Source organism: Schistocerca serialis, chromosome 7, assembly GCF_023864345.2.
Source record: "Schistocerca serialis cubense isolate TAMUIC-IGC-003099 chromosome 7, iqSchSeri2.2, whole genome shotgun sequence".
Taxonomy (NCBI): domain Eukaryota; kingdom Metazoa; phylum Arthropoda; class Insecta; order Orthoptera; family Acrididae; genus Schistocerca; species Schistocerca serialis.
In genome coordinates this window covers 505,612,364-505,638,861 of record NC_064644.1, presented here as the reverse complement: position 1 = coordinate 505,638,861, position 26,498 = coordinate 505,612,364, and the positions used below count along the sequence as shown (strand labels likewise).

Genomic DNA, 26,498 nt, shown 5'->3' with positions numbered 1-26,498 from the left:
TAATTCTGCAATATACTCTCAAAATCTGAGATGAATAACTCTGCAGTGAAGAAAGAGTGTCTTGTATTATTTGAATAATCAGTAAGTAAGGCCTGTTGATTGCATTAATTTATAGACTATTTACTGTTGTGATGGATCATCATTTTTCATATTGGCTGATAAGGATGTGTCTGAACAAATGTCAAGACAGACACTGACATTTCAGTAGCATGACATCAGAGCAAGATACAAAACCCAATGCAAACATGACACCAACTGCTGATAATCTCTTGGAGGAATATCCTAGCATGGATGATATCCTCATTATCACTGCGTTAACAAATGTCACTGCTGAGAAAGGTAGAATACAGCAGTGATAAAAACCATAATGCCCTGAGAGAGGTAAGAAGCCGTCAGAGGAGAATTCCTGTGGATACAATGAACATTGTATAAAGGGGAACTGCAATGCAATAATATGAAAATGTTTGTTCATTATCCCAGTTCATTTGTAATCAAACATTCACAATAATTTTCACAACATTTCATCACATGGTCATCCGGGACTATTTAAAAAATAAAATAAAAGCAGGCTTCACTGTTAACATCTGTGTTAATACACAGACTATCTAAAATGCCATCAATGGAATCATGTGGCATCAATTCTGTGGATTGTGGTGCCATTCTTGGAGTATATTTATCAGGGAAGTGATTTATTTAGTAATTTATTACACTGAATTTAAATGTAAAACCCACCATTTAATGGTTTTCTTCTTTTATTCTCAATCCATGGACTTGTCAGCACCAATTCTTGTTCTTCATTTTTCCCAATCATTTGCATGTCTGTTCACTTTTGAATATGTTGATAATTTCAGACATTGATTTATCTGCCTGATGTACTGAAGTCTTGGGCTTCTCATGTATTCTTCCCAGGCATCTTTCCTCTTGTTAATTTCGTAATAAAGGAACAATGTCTGCAAAGATGTCCAACCCTTTGGTCCCTTTGTTCCTTGATAGCGCTCTATACTGATCTTTCCTCTCCTACATTGTTGAAATTTTCTGCACTGGTTATTCTCTCAGTCCAAGGAATCTTTATGACTGTAGCAGTGTACGTGAATAATAAACTACACAATGTATGATATTAAAATTAGAATTTGATAAATTCTAATAATGAATTTTCTTATATTCTGCCTGGTACTTGTCACTGTTCTTGGCTGATTCCACAAATATCACACAACTGGTTATGGGCCCTCCTTATTTTTTTTTATCATGTTTCCTAATAGCTATAGAAATTTTGCAGTTGAGAATGCTGAAAGGTAATTAAAATGACAAAACATTGTATAATATTCTGCTCTATAAGAAGGAAGAATCTTATTACCCATACTGATAATGAGGGAATAATATGGTAGGGAAGTGAGTAGAAGAAATTTGAATTAATCTCGTCCCTATTTGCCAGTCCCTTTAATTTAGTAGCCCCATTGGAAACAGTTGTTTAGCTGTGACTCCAGGAGTGATTACCAAAATTGATAAATAGGATTCATGGGCACAGACTACCTCTCTCAATACGCTTTAAAACTACTGTATAGAATTCTGAAGCTGCAGATACAAAACAAAGTCCTTGTTAAATGCACGGTTTTGAAGTACAGAGCAGCACATTTAATGTTTTTGATCCTGGAAAAATGTTTCAGACAACACTGGTGTCAAAAGCCATTGAACATTACAGGATCACTCACAGAATGATACCAATGGACAAAACACAGAAACTGACCTCAGAGGGAGAGATATACTGTCCATGTGTATTGCCACTGATTAGAGAAGCTGGGATACAATACTGATCTTCTAGACATTCACAAACAACTCAATCAATTTAGACACTACAGGCTTCATGTAATTTTTTCTGCTCTGTGGTTGTGAGTCCAAAACCGCAACGGAAAAGTGAGTTACTAGAAGTCACTGATACACTGTCTTTACTTGTTATACAAGTCTTCTATATGAAAACTTATTATAGTCATGAGTGGCAAACTGACAATGGAGAGATTCCATGTAAAGGACGTGAAGACCCTCTCATCACAGTGACCACATAGCTGGAATGTGACTTTTTTCAGCATTACTATACCAAAGAAATTTCCAGGATCTACTGCCAAGATCCTTTGAAGCAGCACCTATAAAAGTCACTCACTATTCCCCAGGAGGGAGAAGGGCTGTCACTTGTTTGTTGTCCACCATGGCGTAGAGGTTAGATACGTTGTTGGCAATGTGCTAATCCTAGGTTCAAAATCACAGAACAGAGCAGTGAGTATGAATGACCACTTTGTCTGGAATTCATATATTTTGAAACACACTTTGGCTCACTTTCAACAAAATCTGTATTTACAGTCCTCCAGAAACTAGCCATTTATTTACCAAGTAGTATTTTGTTCAGCAACATATATGATGCACCTTCCATTAGAGTTAATTAGGATAGTAAGAAATTCAAAACTGAAACAGTAATTACACAAGAAGTTTCTGTGCCACCAAAACTAGGCTTGGCAGCCCTTAAGAATGTTTTCAGATGCTTACAGTGGCAAAATAATTGAAGAATATGTGCTGTTATAACATTTTTATACCACTTTCATTTTGCTAATAACTTTGTACCATTTGCCTCTAGGGCAGGTAAATTTCAACAAAAAATTGAAAACAATAGAGAAAGTTTGAAAGCAGGCCAAAGATCAAGTATAACAAAACTAAAACTATGTGCATTTAATAACTAGGAAAGAAAGTAGTGCAATTTGACAGTGAATTCATAAAGGAGGTTTCCTTTTTTTATTTAGGATAATTGGATGAACAGAAAAAGGAATAAACAGAAACAAGATAATGGCCTGAAGTTCTTATGATAAACTAAATAGGACTTTTAGAAACTAAGCCTCTTATTGTCTGAAAATGGAAGTGTTTATTAGTATTTTGGACGTTTGGCAGTATGACTTATTTTTTTATTTATTTATCAGCAGCCAACATATGCTGAAATACACAATTTTGCATTTCACATTCTACACCATTTTTAATAGTTTGCCATCTTATTGCTAGAGATTTACTTTATAACTGCAAATTGATGTGGTGCACTTGGAACCAGTAAGTAACACTGTATACACTCTGTTGTTGTTGTTGTGGTCTTCAGTCTACTCTATCCTGTGCAAGTCTTTACATTTCTCAATAAGTACTGGAACTAACACCTTCTGAATCTGCTTACTGCATTTACCTCTTGGTTTCCCTCTGTGATATTTACCCTTCATACTTCCCTAAAATATTAAATTACTGATTCCTTGGGGTCTCAGAATGATGTGTCCTAGGAACTGATCCTTTCTTCTAGTCAGGATGTGCCACAAATTTCTTTTCTCCCCATTATGTGGTCTACCCATCTAATCTTCAGCATTTTTCTGTAGCACCACATATCGAAAGCTTCTATTCTCTTCTTGTCTAAACTGTTTATTGCCCATATTTCACTTCCATACATGGCTACACTCCGAACAAATACTTACTGAAAAGACTTCAAGACACTTAAATCTATATTCAATATTAACAAATTTCTCTTCTTCAGAAATACTTTTCTTGCCATTGTCAGTCTACATTTTATATCCTCTCTGCTTTGGCCATTATCAGTTATTTTGCTTCCCTAATAACAAAACTCTTCTACTAAATTAACTGTCGTATAATTCTCTCAGCATCACCTGATTTAATTAGACTACATTCCATTATGAGAAAAAGAAACACCTACAGCCATACTTATGACTTTATTTATTTTGTTTGTACCAGTTTCGGCACTTCACTGTGCCATCTTCAGGCTGTAGTTGATGCAGACGGGGTTGACACGATCTCTATATATTTCACATCAGTGGCCAGCATAACTGGTTACGCAAACTACCTGAAAACTTTGATGTCAGCACTCAACAGCCAACAGTTGATGGTTAGAATGCTGACACCAAAGTTTTCAGATAGTTTACATAACCAGTTATTCTGGACACTTGTGTGATGTGTATAGGGATTGTGTGAACCCATTCTGCATCAACTACAGCCTGAAGATGGCACACTGAAGTGCCAAAACTAGTTACAACAAAAGAAATAAAATCATAAGAACAGCTGTAGGTATTTCATTTTCTCACAGTCCGATGTCTCAAAGAGCTCCTGTCAAAGGGATGGACATACATTCCATTACTCTTGTCTTGCTTTCATTGATGTTCATCTTACATAATCCTTTCCACACACTGCCATTCTGTTCAGAGATGGCAAGGGATTTGGAGGAGCACTCCAAGTCCTTTCTGTCTCTGACAGAATTACAATGTCATCGGCAAACCACAAAGTTTTTATTTCTCCTCCCTGAAATTTAATTTCTACTCGAAATTTTTGTTTGGCTTCATTTACTGCTTGCGCAGTGTACAAACTGAATAACATTTGGGATAGGCTACAACCCTGTCTCACTCTCTTCTAACCATGCTTCCCTTTCATATCCGTCAACTCTTATAACTGCTGTCTTGTTTCTGTACAAGTTGTAACTAGCCTTTTGCTCCCTATATTTTACCCTGCTACCTTCAGCATTTCAAAGAAAGTATTCCAGTCAACATTTCCAAAAGCTTTCTACAAATGCTATAAATGTAGGTTGCCTTTCAAAGAAAGTATTCCAGTCAACATTTACAAGAGATTTCCCTTAGTTTATAAATGTATGTTTGGCTTTCCTTACCCTACATTCTAAGATAAGTCATAGGTCAGTACTGCCTCACGCATTCCTACAATTCTCCGGAATCAAAACTGATCTTCCCAAAGGTCATAGAATAATTCATAGGGTCAGTATTGTCTCATGTGTTCCAACATTTCTCTGGAATCAAAACTGAGCTTCCCCAAGGTCAGCTTCACACTCTGTGTTACATAAATCTGAGGTTTTTGTGTACACTTTGAGGATACACAATACTGAATGTTTATTTCCTTAATGTGGCTTAATTTCTACAGGAAGCGATGGGTTTGAACAATAGATGGGGATGAGGAGATTTGCTATGTTCATTCAGATTCCTCAACAGTATAAACAAACTTATTTACATTCAAATTTCTTCACACTGTAAACACACTTATCAACTGACAATTTATGAAGGTATTTCTCAAAAATATCATTAGGTTATTTTCTTTTTGGTGGTGGCAGCTTTTATAAGCTTCATCCTTGTGTGCCTAAAACTGTTTTCGATCTTGCACAGTACTGCAAATTCTACTTCTAGGTTATTTCTAGTTTCATGAGGATGGATAGCTGTTCTTGAAGATAATGTAGTTATTTTTTTGAGGAGAGAAGACATGTTGTAATATAAAATGAGGGTACAGTCAAGATATTTAATTCTTCAAAGTCATTTCAGCATGATTCTCGGCTTGTAATTCCTGCTGTCAATGCTCTCATAGCTTTCTTCTGCCACAAGGCCACTGTTTGAGCACCACGAGAGATGCCTATAGTTTTATTGTATATTTCAGATGCAACTGAAAGAAGGCAAAGTATGAAGATAGTAGTTGTTGTTTGCAAACTGATTTTTTAATTTGCTTAACACAAACTCTACTCCTAATAATTTGGTACATAACTGTTCAGTGTGGCTGTTATAAGTCAGTCTGGGTTCCAGGTGAATTCTGAGAAGTCTAACAGAGTCAGAATCATTCAGTTTTTCATTGAGCTTTCGCAGGAAGAAATACATAGTTTCAGTCTTGCTGTTGTTTAGGATAAGTTTGTTATTTTGGACTCATGTGGCAGACTATTAAGGCATTGCTTTTGTTTCTTTCCTCATCTCCTCCAGGTTGTTATCCACAGTAATCAGGGTAGTGTCATCAGCATATATTATGGGGCAAGAAAGTAGGCAAGTCATTCACGTACAGGTAAAAATGAAGGAGCTAAGTACTGAGCCTTGTGGGGCACCTGTAACAACTAGTAGGACATTTGATTGAAGTTATTTACTATAACCATTCAAGTTTTGCTAGTCAAGTATGATCTTACCAGTGTCAATTCATTATTCTTGATACCACAGTGCTTAGCTTATTTATAAGTATTTTGTGTGACACAGTGTCAAATGATTTGCTCAGGTCTAGTAGTAAGTAAAGGAATTTTTCTTAAAACCATCAAGAATATCAGTAATAAGTTTTTTTAATGCATTTATTGTAGACAAACCTGGTCTAAAACCAAAGTGTGAAGAGGAAAACAGATTGTGCTCCTCAAAATAGCTGCATAGTTCTAATTTAATAAACATCCTATTATGTTGGATATTACGGTATGAGGGATATTGGATAGTAGCTTTCAGGTCTGTTTTTATGTCATTTCTTATAAATTGGAATAACAATAATAGCCTTCAGGATGTCAGGAAATTTTACAGTCTTAAAAGTATTATTATTCAGAAAGGTAAGGATGGCAACAATAATGTCAATTGCCGGCCGGAGTGGCTGTGTGGTTCTAGGCGCTACAGCCTGGAGCCGAGCGACCGCTCGGGTCGCAGGTTCGAATCCTGCCTCGGGCATGGATGTGTGTGATGTCCTTAGGTTAGTTAGGTTTAATTAGTTCTAAGCTCTAGGCGACTGATGACCTCAGAAGTTAAGTCGCATAGTGCTCAGAGCCATTTGAACCAATAATGTCAATTGTTTGTTTCATCATGGTGTTTGAGATGCCACAGAGATCTTCACTGTAAGAACTATATAGGTTTATGACCACTTTGTATACAGTTTGGCAGGTAACCTGTATCCATCTAAAAGATAATTATTTAGATCAGGTATGTTATGGAAAGTACTTCCAGAAGTTGCATCAATTGGTGTGGATGTAGTAGAACATTCACACTTACTGCTATCAACAAAGTATTCCTTTAATATTTCTGGCAATATAGCAGTTTCTTGTCTGTTTTTGTGTTTTTCTGCCTCTGTAGTTATTCTATTCCAGGCAGCTTTACATTTATTGCTAGAATTATCAATGAAAGCATCATTGGCTCTTTGCTTTGCTGTCTGAATTTCAGTCCTGTACTTCTTCTTGGCTTCTTTGTACCTCTGCTTTGATTCTAGGTTAACAGTTTTTGCCATTTGATGAAGGGCAATGATAGTATTTCTCAGGTTATGCAGCCCAGCTGTGACACAGTTGTTCAGCCTTCTTTTTTTTGTTTGGTGCACTATCTATTTTCAACCTTTAAGTTACTTGTGAGGAACAGATTTGATCTAAGTTTGTTAGTATATTAGTAAATAAGTTAAAAATCTATCTTGTTGTCACAAGTATATACTCTATCACACTCAAGTTCTGACAATTTTCATCTTAGCTGTGTAATGTCTGCATATAACAATCTGAGTGTCTCAATGTGAATAGGTTGCTACACAAGATAATTTTCACAGCTGACCATCAATCATAGGCTGTGGTGGTCAGATAACATTGGATTTATCACTCATACACATTTCTCATCCAACCTGAGATTGTGTTATCCAGTCATACATTTAGTTGGGTCAGCCTGTCATTCACAAAGTAAAAGTTATTGGATCTTACCAGGTGCTGAAAATGGAGAACAGTTGGTGTTGTGTGTCTGATGACAATATTAACATCATCAGTATATGTTATCTTGTGGTGCTTGTATTTTGCTAGCAGGGGTGACCTTTCAATGTGAAAACTATTAAAAAATTGAGGGTTGCTTGGTGAGCAATGGAGATATGTATGCTGAGAATTAATGGCACAGACAGAGAAACAGACAATTAGATTGAGGTGCAATGAAGATGTAATTATGGCTGTAATGAAAATGAAATGCAGGTGAGAAGTGCTTGTAGTTGGGAAAATAAATGGTAGATAGGTCAAGGAAGTTCTTTACTGGATTCCAAGAGATAGGAAGAAAATAGATGGTAACATGAGGGTAAGTGAGTATACAACTTTAGAAAACATGCAGGAGAAACATGGCTGTGTATAACTGAAGATCATAATTCAGGGAAAAGTCAAGCTGCTTTGGATATCAAATAATTGCTGCTGATGATGATTTAATTATCTGACTATTGTATCCTATCAGTCAGATAAAATTTTGGATTTTTTTGTGAACAGTTACTAAAATTTGTCATCAATAGAAGGTTAATATGATTTTTCTTGTATCCAAAGATATTAGCAACACTTTTTACTTGCATTTCTTTCTTTTTTCATTTCAAAATGCTGTAATGAAATTAATCTTAGAAGAACACAGACTATGATGATACTGCAGATCAAGGATGTGTTATTAATGAATATAGAGTAGTACATTACCCATTCTTGTTTGAGAAAGAAAGAGAAAGAGAAAGAGAGAATTATAACACAACTAGTACATACTTCAGCAAGTTTAGAATAATTAAGATCACTCTGAAGAAGTGGCTTGTTGAGAATTGTTGGAGGCAAATAGTGCTGAAACATGGCTTTTCGGGCCTCTGTATCTGGTAGATCCACAAGTATCCTCTTCGGCAACCGTCGCAGTATTGCTGCATCCAGTGCCCTGCAATTATAAATGCAAAACAATGCATGAGTAAAAATTTGATATACTGACATGGCCATTACAACATTTAAAAAAAAATTTAAGTAAAGAGACTCTCATTCAGTTTGAAGATATATGTGAGTTTCTGAGTTTAATGGTTCAGTGACAGTCTCAACAGCAAATGAAGGAGAATACAGTTTTGGATATTTAATTGCAAAAAGTCTAAAAAGATAAAGAAGTAGACCTAAAGATCTCTTCATTGATATATTTGTAAGAACTTGACAAATAATTGTGAGAAAATGAAATAGTTCTCATTTAACAGTGTCGTTGTCATTATGATAAAGGTGGTGGTCTTCAGTCCAAAGATTAGTTTGATGTATCTCTCCACACTAGCCTATCCTGTGCAAACTTCTTTATCTCTGAATAACAGTTGCATCCTACATCCATTTGAACCTGCTCACTATATTCATGCATAGATCTCCCTCTACAACTTTTACACCTTACACTTTCTCTGATTCCCAAATTGATGATCCTTTTATGCTTTAGAAAGTGTCCTATTAACCAATTCCTTCTTTTAGTCAAATTGTGACATAAATTTCTCTTCTTAACAATTTCATTCAGTTTCTCTTTAGTTATTTGGTTTTGCCATCTCATATTCAGTATTCTTCTGTAACACAGCATTTCAAAAGCTTCTCTTCTTGTCTGAATTGTCTATCATCCATGTTACACTCCTGTACAAGGCTATGATCCAGACATGTACCTTCAGTACAGGCTTCCTAACATTTAAATTTATATTCAGTGTCAGCAAATTTCTCTTTTCCAAAAATGTTGCCAAAAACACTTTTCTGGATAATGTCAGAGATATTTTTCAAACAACATATTAGCCAGCATTTGTAGCAACAGAGACTTGTTTACGGCACTGTACTATTTGTCATACAGTTTTACAATGAGCACAGTTACTTGCCATGTAGGTAAAAGAAATTTTCAATTTTAGAATTTAGAAAAATCTGGCAATTTTTTGTAGGAGTGGCTAGTGTATGTTTTCAGTTTTCTGTCAAAGTGTAGATGATTCTTAATTTCTTGCTACAGGTTAGATGGGAGTTCGTTGAACACTTTTGCACTAGAGTACATAACTTGACACTGGACTCTAGACAAGAGAGTGAAGTTGGCAAAAAATTTCATGCTATATTCTAAATCCTTTTGTAATGGGTTGCGTGAGAAACATTTCAAGTGATATGCAGGCAAAAATATGCTATTTTCAATAGGACCATGCATATTCAAATCAAAGCTGTGGTCCAAGTCAATATCATACACGGAAGAGCCAAATAAACTGGTGCTCCTGCCCAAAATCATGTATGGATCCCGCGAGCAAGCAGAAGTGCCACAACATGATGTGGCATGGGCTCGACTAATGTCTGAAGTAGTGCTGGTGAGAACTGATACCATTAATCCTGCAGGGCTGTCCATAAATCTGTAAGAGTATGAGAGCGTGGAGATCTCTTCTGAAAAACACAATACAAGGCATGCCAGGTATGCTCAATAATGTTCATGTCTGGGAGTCTTGTGGCCAGTGGAAGTATTTAAACTTAGAAGAGTGTTCTTGGAGCCACTCTAGAAATTCTGGATATATGGGGTGTTGCACTGTTCTGCTGGAAGTGCCCAAGTCCATCGGAATGCACAATAGACATGAATGGATGCAGCTGATCAGACAGGATGCTTACATACATGTCACCTGTCAGAGGCATATGTAGATGTAACAGGGGTCCCATATCATTCCAACTGAACACACCCCACACCATTATAGAGCCTCCACCAGCTTGAACAGTCCCCTGCTTACATGTAGAGTCCACGGATTCATGAGGTTGTCTCCATACCCATACACAACCATCCACTTAATACCATTTGAAATGAGACTCATCTGACCAGGCAATATGTTTCTAGTCATCAACAGTCCAATGTCGGCATTGACGGGCCCAGGCAAGGTGTAAAGCTTTGTGTCGTGTAGTGTGTCGAGGGTACACGAGTGGTCCTTTGGCTTCAAAAGCCCATATCGATGATGTTTCATTGAATGGTTCACATGCTGATGCTTGTTGATGGCCCAGCATTGAAATCTGCAGCAATTTGCAGATGACTTGTGCTTCTGTCATGTTGAATGATTCTCTTCAGCTGATGGTCCCATGCTTGCAGGATCTTTTTTGGCTGCAGCGATGTTGGAGATTTGATACTTTACTGGATTCCCGATATTCATGATACACTCATGAAATGGTCATATGGGAAAATCTGCACTTCATCGCTACCTTGGAGATGCTGTGTCCCATCGCTCATGTGCCTCCTATAACACCATGTTCAAACTCACTTACATCTTGATAACCTGCCATTGTAGCAGCAGTAAGTGATCCAACAACTGTGCCAGACACTTGTTGCCTTATGTAGGCACTACTGATCTCAATGCCATATTCTGCCTGTTTACATATCTCTGTATTTGAATACACATGCCCACACCAGTTTCTTTAGCATTTCACTGTATGACTGTAGACTGGAAAAGTAATAATTCTGTACACTTACAGACTGGAATTGGACATCTCACAAAGAATGCATCCATATAAAGCAATGAAAATTTTAAAGACTTTAAATAGTCTTTAAGATGAAAATACAACACTCCAGTAAAATTTTCCTCATAAATTACTATACAATCTAGTCACATTGATGTGACTGCCACCAGTGTTCAACATCAACATGCAATAACCACTCACAGATGACAGGTGGCAGCACTAGTAGTGGAGAGCTCATAAAGTGTGTGGAAGGGTTGCGGGAAACAGTATAGTCATTGCCATGATGTGGAAACAAAGCTTTCAGGCCAAGGTGGAAGCATTTCTAAAGTGGCCATTTGTAAACTGTTTGTGTGCCACTTTGGTTAGCACTTTGATCATGGTGCCCATCGCCATATGGGTGCGATCAGCTGGGCATTGCCGATGGCGCCCATGTTCTGTACAGGCAACATCTGCTGACCACCTGAATGTCATTTAGTGTATCATGGAAGCCATTTCCTTGCTTGATGTGGAGGTAGTTCATTGTTCTGGTGCCAGATGTCAGCACTTACTAACTATATCAACCTAGTGGCAACTGAGAGAAGTGCAAGGTCCAAGTGTTTCTTAGTTCATTCCCACCACCTCTCAAATTCCCACAGTCCAGCCACAGAGGAGCATTCCGCTCGTAACTCAGTACCATCCAAGACTGGAGCAACTGAATTACATTCTCCGCCAGGGTTTCGATTACCATTCGTCATGCCCTGAAATGAGAAATGTCCTTGCCACTATCCTTCCCACCGCTCCTACCATGGTATTTCACCATCCACCAAACCTACACAATATACTCGTCCATCTTTACACAACCCCTGCTCCCAATCCCTTACCTTATGGCTCATACCCCTGTAATAGACCTAGATGCAAGATCTGTCCCATACACCCTCCTATCACCACCTACTCCAGTCTAGTCACTAACATCACCTATCCCATCAAAGGCAGGGCTACCTGTGAAACCAGTCATGTGATTTACAAGCTCAGCTGCAACCACTGTGCTGCATTCTATGTAGGCATGACAACCAACAAGCTGTCTGTCCACATGAACTACCATCGACAACCTGTCGCCAATAAACAGGTGGACCACCCTGTAGCTGAAAACACTGCTAAACATGATACCCCTCATCTCAATGACTGCTTCACAGCCTGTGTCATATGGATCCTTCCCACCATCACCAGCTTTTCTGAATTGCGCAGGTGGGAACTTTCCCTGAAATACATCCTATGTTCCCGTAACCCTCCTGGTCTCAACCTTTGTTAGTCACTGCCCTCACCCATCCAGCCTCCTCCCTGTTCCCATTGCAGCACTACACAGCTGTCATTTCACCACCACACGTAGTCTTTTAATTTCTTTTTATTTTTATTTCTCTCCTTTCCTTACTTACCCTCTCCCCCCTCCCCCCCTTCTCATTGCCCTCTGTCTAAACTGCAACACTTTACTGTCCTACACTCCCACCATACTATCCCTCCCCCTCCCCGCCCCAGCCTCCTCCTTAAGTCGCCACTCCTATCATGCACTGGTGCTGCTGCTCGCAGTGTAGTTTCAGCTGTCTGAGACTGCAGACATGTGTGCAAGTTGCGCTTGTATGAGTGTGTGTGTGTGTGTGCAAGTGTGTATGTGTGTCTGCTGCTGACAAAGGCCTTAATGGCCGAAAGCTATGATTGTGTGAATCTTTTTATTGTGCCTATCGCGACTCAGCATCTCCGCTATATTGTAAGTGGGAACTTTCCTTCTCTCGTATTGTTATATTCCATCCTTGATTTTCCATTGTTTGATTTTTGCCTGACAGCTTTTCTTCGATCCTGATGCTGTGCTGTTTTCCTTTCTAACTACTTTCTTTTGCATCACTATACACAATGTCCAGCCTTCTTTCTTTTCTTTCCTGTGTTTCTCTTGTTGCCTTACGAACCACACTGCTGGCGGAGAATGTTATTCAGTTGCCACAATGTATCAACAGACTCAGCCGTGCGCAACAGACTGCCTCAAGACCACGCTGATTGTTGGTGCAGCATCTTATGTCCTACATTACTCCCACCAATATAATTAAGCATATACCTTCAAACTGATCACACTCCCTGTGTCAGTTCCCATATTTTTGCGTGTTATCTCCTGCACTTTTCCTGTGCCACACGATCTTACATCTCTAACTACAAACCCCTTCCCACCTGCCACACTTTCTCTGTTCTATCCCTTTTCGCACCCACTAAATCCACCTCATCCAGTCACATCTACCACCCCCCTTCTCTACCCTTGTCCACTCTCAAACCTGCTACCCTCAGTAATATACACATATTTATTAATGATTAATTATTCTCTACTTTGACCTTTGTGACTTCTCGCCAATTTTATTGAGTTTTTGCCTTCCACTATCCGTGTCTTCCTCAGAATTCATCTCTTGTTTTCCCCCTGTGCATCCATTTTGTACTTTTCACACGTATTTGGGTGTATTTTTGCATAATTTTTCGGACGTAATTCTACTTTCTTACGTATTTTTTCGCATTTCTGCACCACCATGGATCCTTGCTCCTTCTATCTGCATCAATACAGAAAAGTTTACTTATCCCTAGCCAGATCCCAGTCCTACATACTGTTCCTGTGTTGTTGCTTGGCTCATGAAATCCCCCCTAATGGCCTTACCATCAAATTACCCATCTCTCGTTGCCACCACTCCTTCCACAATGACCTCCACCTGTTCAGATTCCGCCGATCCTTAGCCCTCGCCAACATAGTCTTGCAAAACCATATCAACCAAGCCCCATCCTCCTTGCAGTACCTTCTGTCCATCCGCAAAATTCTCCTGCTATTTAATCTCAAATTTCTGGAACCCATAACACACATTGAAACACTCGTCCTGCAGTAACTTGAGCAACATGCACAACACCACATCAAAAACCACTCCATCCTGCTCACTTCCTACTCCTGCCTCAGAGTACCACTGTCCACCACTTCTACAACATCCTCCAAACCTCCCCCACGCCCCCTCATAGCTGACAAACCCTGTCTCCCAGACTTACTACACTTACTCCACCCTCAAAAACTCCCTCCCACCACCACACAGAACTCAAAACATAAACAGACCTGCAATACAGTCATGAAACTTTCCTCCAGAAGCCTTAGTCTCACAGAAATATCAGTCATTTCCAAAGGCCTCACCTTTTGCCCCACTCCCAAATTCAACCATGCCGGACTAGTTAAAGACCTTCTCTCCTTCTCCTGGTCCCTACAGTGGAAACACTTTTTTGCCACCAACCTGACCAATCAGACTCAACCAAAGACCAATATTGAACTTTGTCTAACTCAGTTCACTCCACCATCCAACCGTGACCACTCTCACTGCCTCCAAACCACCCCCTGTTAACTTTCCAGAATTTCTTATCCTCGAATCTTGCCTCACCATCATTCCCCATATCCCCCAACATGCACACTAAACTTACATCTGCAGAAAGAACCACAGTCCACCATTTAAAAACTGTTTCCGTTCTTATAATCCTACCTGCAGACAAGAGGTCCATCACCGTAGTTTTGAACCGCAATGATTATGTGGCAGAAGGACTCCGTCAGCTGTCAGATACTTCCACCTACAAACCATGCCATAGTGATCCCATTCGAGCAATCCAGCAGGATTTCCGGTCACTACTCAAATCTTTAGGCCCATCCCAGAACCTCTCCCTAGAGTCCATCTCTCTACTTACCCCTACCACTCCCCACACTCCCACCTTCTACATGCTTCCTAAAGTCCATGAACCCAACCACCCAGGACGCCCCATTGTGGCCGGTTACTGTGCCCTCACTGAGAGAATCTATGCTCTCATGGACCCCACACTCCCACCTTCTACATGCTTCCTAAAGTCCATAAACCCAACCACCCAGGACGCCCCATTGTGGCCGGTTACTGTGCCCCCACTGAGAGAATCTATGCTCTCATGGACAAACTCCTTCAACCTATTACCTGGAACCTATCCTCCTATATAAAATGTAGTGACGTAACAAGACTGTTACGCCACACGGTAGTAGAAAGAAAGGCACGCGTACACACACGCCGACTGGCGTCAATTCTGGAACAGGATAACTATTGAATGGTAGCAAGAAAAGTACGTAGCTGCTTTATACTTAACTTTTATTATGTGATGAATATAGTGTTCTTCTTGAGACATTTATACTATAACTCTCAAAGTAGGTAAGGCTAATGGCGCCTTGCTAGGTCGTAGCCATGGACTTAGCAGAAGGCTACTCTAACTGTCTCTCGGCAAATGAGAGGAAGGCTTCGTCCATATTGTCTCTAGCAATGTCGTCGTACAACTGGGGCGAGTGCTTGTTCGTATCACGAGACCTGCCTTGTGGTGGCGCTAGGTCTGCGATTACACAGTGGCGACACGCGGGTCCGACATGTACTAAATGGACCGCGGCCGATTTAATCTACCACCTAGCAAGTGTGGTGTCTGGCGGTGACACCACATTCCTCCCCCGCAAATCGGCGAATGGTCGTGAGATAAGGCTTCCGCCCGCTGTGGGGAGGACCCCATGTTGACGTATGCGATGAGGTTGGGAGCCTAACAACAGGCGAGGCTGTGCCACCCGCACCCGGCCATTCGGTCCGAGGGGAGCTAGGAAACGCCTGAAAACCTAGTCCAGGGTGCACGTCAACATGCGGTGTATGCGCCCGGAAAGAAACCGGAGGGGCCGAAGGGTCGACCTCCATTGCGTCGGGGTAGCCGACGCGCGATGACGTCATGTGGTCCGGAGCGGGCGGGAGTTCCATGGCGGAGGACAGCTGGTCACGGGAAGCGATCGGCGGCGCGTGACCCTGGGAGGCGCATGGCGGCTGCAGCAAAGCGTCGAATGCGGGCGGCGCCGGCGGGAGTGCCGGCGGCTGCGGCGGCGGCGGCGGCGGCGGCTGCTGCGGCGGCGCACCGCCATGGGGCAAAATGGAAGGCATCGTCGGTAACACCTGGGGATGAGGTGAGCCAGTAGATGGGTCCCCAGGGCGCTGACCGGACGGCACCGTCGCTGAAAGCAGACGGGGAGCGGCAGAACCCGTGCGACGACAGAGGCACAGCTGATTGAGATGCCGACGCACCTCACCAGAGGCCCCCAAAACCAAATACATCGCGCGGCCGAGGCAGCGAAGAATGCGCCCCGCGAGCCAACGCCGTGAACCACGATAGTTGCGATAGAATACAATGTCGCCTGGATCAAAAGCAGGAGTCTGCCGCTGCAAAGGAACCTGATGCGGCGGATGCAGCAAAGACATCAAGGTGCGATGAGGACGACCGTGGAGCAACTCAGCCGGCGAGCGACCATCTCGGGGCTGAGAGCGATACGAAGACAAAAAGAGCAACAATGCATCCTCCCGAGAATGCGACTCTTTCAATTTCAACATCTGTGCCTTGAAAGTCCGGACCAATCGTTCAGCAGCACCGTTTGACTGAGGCGAAAACGGCGCGGAAGTCAGATGTTGAATACCATTGGCCTGGCAGAATGACTGAAATTCTGCGGACATGAATTGTGGGCCATTGTCGGAAACAATAGTCTGCGGAAGACCTTCAATGCAAAAGATAGCAGACAACGCTTGGATGGTGGCGGAGGACGTCGTGGAAGACATCCGGACAACAAAAGGAAAAGTACTGAAGGCATCGACCAGAACCAACCATCGAGCATTCCAGAATGGACCAGCAAAATCAATGTGCAAGCGTTGCCAAGGGGAAGTGGCTTTTGGCCATGCAAAGACTTTCCGCGGCGGTGCGGATTGTTGTTCGGCACACGCCGGGCAAGAAGAACACATATTCATAATCGCAGCATCTATTCCGAACCAAGTACAGTGCTGACGAGCAAGTTGTTTCGTTCGCACGATACCCCAATGTCCTTGGTGAAGAAGCCGTAAAACAGAGGACTGTAACGAACGTGGGACCACGACTCTGGACTGATCATTATCAGAACGCAACAACAAAACACCATGTCGAACAAAAAGTCTCTCCTTGTGAGCAAAAAATCGGTGAACCAACGGATCCTCGATCCGAGACTTTGACAAAGGCCATTGCGTAGCAACAAAACGCAAAACAGGAGCAAGGACAGGGTCAGCAGCCGTGGCTGTAGCTACACGACGAAAATCAATCGGAAACAATTCGACCACTTCATCGGTTTCCGAATCAATGAACATGCAAGCAAGTTCGGAAGAATCGAATGCTTTATCCTCAGCAACCGGCAAACGGGACAACGCATCAGCGTTTCCGTGCTTAGCAGTGGACCGATACAAGATATCGTAGCGGTACTGCGAGAGAAAAATAGACCAGCGAATGAATTTCTGCGCTGTACGCGGAGGTACAGGCTTGTTCGGATGAAAAAGCGATGTCAAAGGTTTGTGGTCTGTGAGGATGGTAAAATGACGACCATACAGGAAATCATGGAACTTAGTAACACCAAACACGAGAGCCAAAGCTTCTTTCTCTATTTGTGAGTAATTTCTTTGCGCAGACGAGAGCAATTTGGACGCAAAGGCAATAGGGCGATCATGGGAGCCAACTTTGTGCGCAAGCACAGCACCGATCCTGAAATCCGATGCATCTACCATCAACAAAAGGGGTTTCTGGGGATTGAATGGCGTAAGGCAAGTATTAGAAAGCAACGCCGATTTCAACTGGCGAAAGGCGCGTTTGCATTCCGTCGTCCAGAGAAACGGAACACCTGCACGGCGTAAGCAATGAAGCGGAGCTGAAAGAGAAAAGGCATTGCGCACATTCACTCACACTTCGTGATTCTACATTGTTCAATGTTCTTGCGACCTCCTCACGCAATGCGTGGGGAACATTGCTCGCTCTGAAAAATTTCGGTTGCGCGTTTACTTTCAGTTCCAAATGTGCTTCATAGTTTTTAGCGCAACCTAAGCCCGGTGCAAAAATGTCTGCAAATTCTTCACATACACTAGAAACACTGTCTGTAGGCACAGTTTGACTCACTGATAGCACCTGATTTACAATAGACATGTTAAACAACTGAAATAAATCTAACCCAAACAAGTTCACTGCAGAAGAAGAACGAAGAACGTAAAATGACACAAGTTTTGTATGTCCTTTATATGTTGCAAGAAGGGTGCACTGTCCTAACACAGGAATTGTCTGTCCGGAATATGTAGTTAGCTTAACATTTGCGGCACGCAACGGAGGTGCGCCCAGTTGTTTGTACGTGTCGTGATTGAGCAATGAAACTGCAGCTCCGGTATCGAGCTGGAATGGTATCACTTTGCCTTCAAAGTCTAAGTCCACAAAAAGTTTATTGTTCTGCTGACGACAAGAGTGACTGTTTTGGGCAAGTTGAACAGACACTGGTACAGAATCACTTGCTAATTGACGTGATTTCCGGTGACGTCGACGCACAGGGTTTGTGGGACGAACACAGTCACTGTTAGAGAAAGTGTCACTGGACGAATCAGAATTAACGACATGAATGTCCATGGGCGAAGGTCCATGAGCCTGAGTGTCCCTGGTTTGATTCCGGCGCGAAGCAAAGGGCCTGGAATGATTGTGATTGTCTGATCGGAGCTTTTTCTGGCAAACACTTTGAACATGTCCTTTTCTATTGCAGAAAAAGCAAATAGCTTGGTGTGACGGGCAATGTTCACACGAATGTCTAGTAGCACACCGCGGGCACGATTTCACTGCATTTGTGGGCTGGCGCGGCACACCTGGTTTATAACGCGGCGGCAGCTGCGTTTGTTTGCGCGAGGGCAGTTGACCGGGCCGCGCAGCTCGCCCAGCGGGCCGGTTAATGTTACACACTGCTGGCGAAGTTTCAAAAGATTCCTGAGCACAGTCAAGCGTGTCTTGTCTATCCAATATGTCTATCACTTGTTGAAGGGAGGGATTAACTAGTTTCAAAATGTGCTCCCGTATGCGAACATCAGAAACGTTCTGTGCAATTGCATCACGCACCATTGTATCTGAATAAGAAAGACCACAGTCACAGTCAAAGGCACAGTCCCTAGTAAGTCCTTGCAATGTTGCTACCCACTCCCTATTAGTTTGACCGGCCGTACGTTTTGTACGAAAAAACTTATACCGTTTTGCAACCACTTTAACTGTTTCTTTGAAATAGGCATCTAAAGCAGACAAAATTTCCTCGTAGGACAGAGTTGCTACGTCGCGTCGGGGAAACAATTTCACTATCACATGGTAGGTGGACACACCAACACAAGAAAGCAATAACGGCTGCCGCTCATTACCTTGAATTCTGTAGGCAGCGAGGTGGAAGGCAAACTGGCGGGACCATTCCTGCCAAGTCTCGTGGTTCGGGTCATAGTGCCTAAAAGGCGGTGCAACTGCGAGTTGTGGCTGCAGTAGCGGCAAAGCAGCTGCGGCCGCATCGGTTTGAATGGCACATTGACCCTGGACGAGCTGTGCAAGGGCATCCAATAACGCCTGCGTCTGCTGATTCTGCAAGCGATAAAATTCGGACAGTACATCTGGAGAATGTGGTGAAGCCATGACACAAATAAATGGAAGCAATCAGAAAGAATACTTTAAATCATCACCAATCTGTAGTGACGTAACAAGACTGTTACGCCACACGGTAGTAGAAAGAAAGGCACGCGTACACACACGCCGACTGGCGTCAATTCTGGAACAGGATAACTATTGAATGGTAGCAAGAAAAGTACGTAGCTGCTTTATACTTAACTTTTATTATGTGATGAATACAGCGTTCTTCTTGAGACATTTATACTATAACTCTCAAAGTAGGTAAGGCTAATGGCGCCTTGCTAGGTCGTAGCCATGGACTTAGCAGAAGGCTACTCTAACTGTCTCTCGGCAAATGAGAGGAAGGCTTCGTCCGTATTGTCTCTAGCAATGTCGTCGTACAACTGGGGCGAGTGCTTGTTCGTATCACGAGACCTGCCTTGTGGTGGCGCTAGGTCTGCGATTACACAGTGGCGACATGCGGGTCCGACATGTACTAAATGGACCGCGGCCGATTTAATCTACCACCTAGCAAGTGTGGTGTCTGGCGGTGACACCACATAAAAGATACCAACCATTTAATTGACCGACTCTCCACATTTCCTTTCCTTTTACCACACGGTGCCCTGCTCGTAACTATTGATGCCACCTCCCTGTACACTAACATTCCTAATGCTCATGGCCTTACTGCTATCAAACACTACCTTTCCAGATGCCCTATGGATTCCAAACCAACAAGCTCCATCCTAGTCTTCATGACCAGCTATATCCTCACCCACAATTACTTCTCCTTTGAAGGCATTACCTGCAAACAAATTTGTGGTACGGCTATGGGCACCCACATGGCACCATCCTATGCTATCTATTCATGGGAAATCTGGAGGAATCCTTCCTAAATACCCAGAATCCTAAACCCCTCACCTGGTTCAGATTCATTGATGACATCTTTGCTATCTGAACTGAAGGTGAGGATACCTTATTTCTCCAGTACCTCAACAACTTCTGCCCCATTTGCTTCACCTGGTCCTACTCAACCCAACAAGCCACCTTCCTAGAAGTTGACCTCCACCTCAGAGATGGCTACATCAGTACCTCCATCCATATCAAACCTACTAACCACCAGCAATACCTCCACTTCGACAGCTGCCACCTGTTTCATACCAAGAAGTCCCTTCCGTACAGGCTAGCCACCCGTGCACGTTGCATCTGCAGTGACGGGCAGTCCCTCTCTAAATATACAGATGGTCTCACTGAAGCCTTCACTGACCGTAATTATCCTCCCATCCTTGTACAAAAACAAATCTCCTGAGCCTTATCTTTCCAGTCTCCCACCACCTCCCAAAGTCCCACAGTCCGGCCACAGAGGAGCATTCCCCTTGTAACTCAAAACCATCCGGGACTGGAGCAAATGAATTACATTCTCCACCAGGGTTTTGATTACCTCCCATAGTGCCCAGAAGTGAGAAATGTCCTACCCACTATTCTTCCCACCCCTCCTACCATGGTATTCCGCTGTCAACCGAACCTACACAATACACTCGTCCATCCTTACACAACCCCTGCTCCCAATCCCATACTTCATGGCTCATACCAGTGTAATAGACCTAGATGCAAGACCTGTCCCATACATCCTCCTACCACCACCTACTCCAGTCCGGTCACTAACATCCCATCAAAGACAGGGCTACCTGTGAAACCAGTCATGTGAGTTACAAGCTCAGCTGCAACCACTGTGCTGCATTCTATGTAGGCATGACAACCAACAAGCTGTCTGTCCGCATGAACAGCCACCGACAAACTGTGGCCAAAATACAAGTGGACCACCATGTAGCTGAACACGCTGCCAAACAATCTCAATGACTGCTTCACAGCCTGTGCCATATGGGTCCCTCCCACCAACACCAGCTTTTCTGAATTGCGCAGGTGGGAACTTTCCCTGCAATACATCCTACGTTCCTGTAACCCTCCTGGCCTCAACCTTCGTTATTCGTTAGTCACTGTCCTCACCCATCCAGCCTCCTCCCTGTTCCCATTCTTGCAGTGCACAGCCATAATTCACTGCCACACCCAGTCTTTTAATTTCTTTTTATTAATATTTCTCTCCTTTCTGCTACTTACCCCCTACCCCCTCCACACCTTCTCTCCTGCCCTCTGTCTAAACTGCAGCACTTCTCTGTCTGCCACTCCCACCATACTATCCCTCCCCCTCCCTACCCCAGCCTCCTTCTTACCCCCACCCAGTCACCACTCCCATAATGCATTGGTGCTGCTGCTCGCAGTGTAGTTTCAGCTCTCTGAGACTGCAGACGTGTGTGCAAGTTGCACTTGCGTGAGTGTGTGTGTGCGAGTGTGTATGTGTGTCTACTGCTGACAAAGGTGTTAATGGCCGAAAGCTATGATTGTGTGAATCTTTTTATTGGGCGTATTGCGACTCAGCATCTCCACTATATGGTGAGTGGCAGCTTTCCTTCTCTCGTATTGTAAGCAAGAAGTTTAATATTTATGTGTCTAAAGCTTTTGAGTCTTTAAAGGCCAATTTTTGAAGTGATGCCTTATTTTTTGAGCTTTTATCTGTATATGCATTCCTATAATCAAATGTTACCTCTCCAATAACGGCGGTGGACTTAAATTGTATCCACAGGAGGTCACATATACCCGAAGTGATCTTATTGTGACTGTCGCCAGTAAGATTTCTATCTTGCTATTTGTAACAAAAGGACATTCTGAGAGGAGGAATCAGATTTAGTTTATTTTCAGGATTTTCTCTTTTTTGTTTAACCCAATAACTTCTCTCAATAAATAGTGCCAATGTGTCACGGTTCTGTCTCATGCACCTCCTGCCCCTCTCTCTTGCATTCCTATCCCACACTACTGCTGCCTGTGTGTGTGTGTGTGTGTGTGTGTGTGTGTGTGTGTGTGTGTGTGATTCCTAAATTATGCAAATGATCATATCAGTTTTTTCCCTCAGCCAGTCATAGCAAAGAAACATTTCAGTGCCATAAGGCAACACATCATACATATGACTGTCAACAGCTCAATGCTTCATTTCTACAGAGATCAATTGTTTTTATTAAAACATTATTTAAGATAATATTTTTATTTTAGTACAGAAAGGTTCTCTATACATTACCAGACAAACTCCATAAGTTCATGTTACATTTATGTCTCTTGTGTAATATTACCATGGGAGGTTAGATGTAGCCAATAGAAAGACACTGTCATGAGATGAGGAAATTCCATCCATCTGAATAAGTAGCTCAGCTTTCAGTCTACGAGATGCCTCATGTTCCAGTAACCCATCACGATGAGAAGCAAGAGCATCGATTTCATCGAGAAATATTGTGGATGGCGCATAGTGGCGAGCCAGGTCAAACAGTACCTAACAACACATTTTATCATTAGAATACTTCACATGAATCCTATCTCACAAAAGTGGCAGCAAGGTAATGCTGTCACACCTGTAGAATATGATGCAACCATGGTGTAAGAATTTAACAATTCAATTTCACATGAAATACATTACAAGAAAATAATTGATTTAAAGTTTTTGTTTGGGAGCTTTTACATGAAATACATTACAAGCAAATAATTGATTTAACACTTCTGTCCAGAGAAATTAACATTGAGGCTGTGGCAAGCATTTGATTTATGATACTATTAACACATAGTAAATGAATGTAGTTACGCCTTGTTTACTGTTTTTTATGTGGGTGTCATTGCACATTCTTGTATTGTAGGAATGAAGATCTGAGTTGGTTTTATAATTATCAATGAGCATTTTTTTACTAACAACACTTTTTTATATAGAGGCATGGTAAAGGTAGACTATTTAGGTGTTGAAATAACTGTTTGGAAGGTGTTAGCCTGGTACTGTTTGAAATTATTCTAACAGCTCGTTTTTGTAAAGTGAAGATGGTTTTCATGTTTGCCTTACGGCCCCAGACGGTTGGTCCATAGGTGATAGCAGAATGGATGTAAGCATAGTAGACAGTTCTGCTACACTCTCTCCTACATACAGTACTAATTATGCATAATGCATAGCAAGCAGATCTGTTGTGTTGGTGAGGTAGAGAATGTGGGCTTTCCAATCTAAATTTTCATCAATTTGCACACCTAAGAATTTTGTGGCAGCTACCATTTCAATTTGTTTATTTCGAATTTTGGGGTTCATATCATGATGAGACTTTGTTTTGTTGTAATGTATATAATTACTTTTTGAAATACACTCCTGGAAATTGAAATAAGAACACCGTGAATTCATTGTCCCAGGAAGGGGAAACTTTATTGACACATTCCTGGGGTCAGATACATCACATGATCACACTGACAGAACCACAGGCACATAGACACAGGCAACAGAGCATGCACAATGTCGGCACTAGTACAGTGTATATCCACCTTTCGCAGCAATGCAGGCTGCTATTCTCCCACGGAGACGATTGTAGAGATGCTGGATGTAGTCCTGTGGAATGGCTTGCCATGCCATTTCCACCTGGCGCCTCAGTTGGACCAGCGTTCGTGCTGGACGTGCAGACCGCGTGAGACGACGCTTCATCCAGTCCCAAACATGCTCAATGGGGGACAGATCCGGAGATCTTGTTGGCCAGGGTAGTTGACTTACACCTTCTAGAGCACGTTGGGTGGCACGTGATACATGCGGACGTGCATTGTCCTGTTGGAACAGCAAGTTCCCTTGCCAGTCTAGGAATGGTAGAACAATGGGTTCGATGACGGTTTGGATGCACCGTGCACTATTCAGTGTCCCCTCGACGATCACCAGTGGTGTACGGCCAGTGTAGGAGATCGCTCCCCACACCATGATGCCGGGTGTTGGCCCTGTGTGCCTTGGTCGTATGCAGTCCTGATTGTGGCGCTCACCTGCATGGCGCCAAACACGCATACGACCATCACTGGCACCAAGGCAGAAGCGACTCTCATCGCTGAAGACAACACGTCTCCATTCGTCCCTCCATTCACGCCTGTCGCGACACCACTGGAGGCGGGCTGCACGATGTTGTGGCGTGAGCGGAAGACGGCCTAACGGTGTGCGGGACCGTAGCCCAGCTTCATGGAGACGGTTGTGAATGGTCCTCGCTGATACCCCAGGAGCAACAGTGTCCCTAATTCGCTGGGAAGTGGCGGTGCGGTCCCCTACGGCACTGCGTAGGATCCTACGGTCTTGGCGTGCATCCGTGCGTCGCTGCGGTCCGGTCCCAGGTCGACGGGCACGTGCACCTTCCGCCGACCACTGGCGACAACTTCGATGTACTGTGGAGACCTCACGCCCCACGTGTTGAGCAATTCGGTGGTACGTCCACCTGGCCTCCCGCATGCCCACCATACGCCCTCGCTCAAAGTCCGTCAACTGCACATACGGTTCACGTCCACGCTGTCGCGGCATGCTACCAGTGTTAAAGACTGCAATGGAGCTCCGTATGCCACGGCAAACTGGCTGACACTGACGGCGGCGGTGCACAAATGCTGCGCAGCTAGCGCCATTCGACGGCCAACACCGCGGTTCCTGGTGTGTCCGCTGTGCCGTGCGTGTGATCATTGCTTGTACAGCCCTCTCGCAGTGTCCGGAGCAAGTATGGTGGGTCTGACACACCAGTGTCAATGTGTTCTTTTTTCCATTTCCAGGAGTGTATTTAATGTTAGCCTGTTCAGTTCAAATGAGTTTCATATTTATTCCAAACCTCTGGTTGCAGATGTTGACAATACCCTATTTATGCCTGTTACAACAATATTTGTGTCATCAGCAAACAAAGTTATGTGCTTACCACTGATTGGGATCTTGATAGCAGTAATATATATATATAAAAAAAATAGAGGGAAACATTCCACGTGGGAAAAATTATATATAAAAACAAAGATGAGGTGACTTACCGAACGGAAGCACTGGCAGGTCGATAGACACACAAACAAACACAAACATACACACAAAATTCAAGCTTTCGCAACAAACTGTTGCCTCATCAGGAAAGAGGGAAGGAGAGGGGAAGACGAAAGGAAGTGGGTTTTAAGGGAGAGGGTAAGGAGTCATTCCAATCCTGGGAGCGGAAAGACTTACCTTAGGGGGAAAAAAGGACAGGTATACACTCGCACTCACGCACATATCCATCCACACATACAGACACAAGCAGACATATTTAAAATATTTTGGCGGAGTGGGGAGGATTTCATGAAGGATGGATCTCATTTCAGGGCAGGATTTGAGGAAGTCGTATCCCTGCTGGAGAACCACTTTCAGAGTCTGGTCCAGTCCCGGAAAGTATCCTGTCACAAGTGGGGCACTTTTGTGGTTCTTCTGTGGGGGATTCTGGTTTTGAGGGGATGAGGAAGTGGCTCTGGTTATTTGCTTCTGTACCAGGTCGGGAGGGTAGTTGCGGGATGCGAAAGCTGTTGTCAGGTTGTTGGTGTAATGATTCAGGGATTCCGGACTGGAGCAGATTCATTTGCCATGAAGACCTAGGCTGTAGGGAAGGGACCGTTTGATGTGGAATGGGTGGCAGCTGTCATAATGGAGGTACTGTTGCTTGTTGGTGGGTTTGATGTGGACGGATGTGTGAAGCTGGCCATTGGACACGTGGAGGTCAACGTCAAGGAAAGTGGCATGGGATTTGGAGTAGGACCAGGTGAATCTGATGGAACCAAAGGAGTTGAGGTTGGAGAGGAAATTCTGTATATGTGTGGATGGATACGTGTGTGTGTGCGAGTGTATACCCGTCCTTTTTTCCCCCTAAGGTAAGTCTTTCCGCTCCCGGGATTGGAATGACTCCTTACCCTCTCCCTTAAAACCCACTTCCTTTCGTCTTTCCCTCTCCTTCCCCCTTTCCTGATGAGGCAACAGTTTGTTGCGAAAGCTTGAATTTTGTGTGTATGTTTGTGTTTATTTGTGTGTCTGTTGACCTGCCAGCACTTTCATTTGGTAAGTCACATCATCTTTGTTTTTAGATATATTTTTCCTACGTGGAATGTTTCCCTATATATATATATATATATATATATATATATATATATATATATATATATATATATATATATATAT

At 42.9% G+C, this 26,498-nt stretch overlaps 1 protein-coding gene across 1 annotated transcript in view; it reads right to left on the bottom strand.

The window, feature by feature from the left end:
* Window positions 1–26,498, bottom strand: part of LOC126412599 (katanin p60 ATPase-containing subunit A-like 2) — a 191,911-nt gene that overhangs the window by 33,512 nt on the left and 131,901 nt on the right. The window contains exons 7-8 of the mRNA XM_050082265.1: window positions 22,633–22,829; window positions 8,282–8,441 (exon numbers count right to left, since the gene is read on the bottom strand). Of these exons, the coding sequence (XP_049938222.1) occupies window positions 8,282–8,441; window positions 22,633–22,829 (357 nt within the window). The remainder of the gene's footprint in view (window positions 1–8,281; window positions 8,442–22,632; window positions 22,830–26,498) is intronic.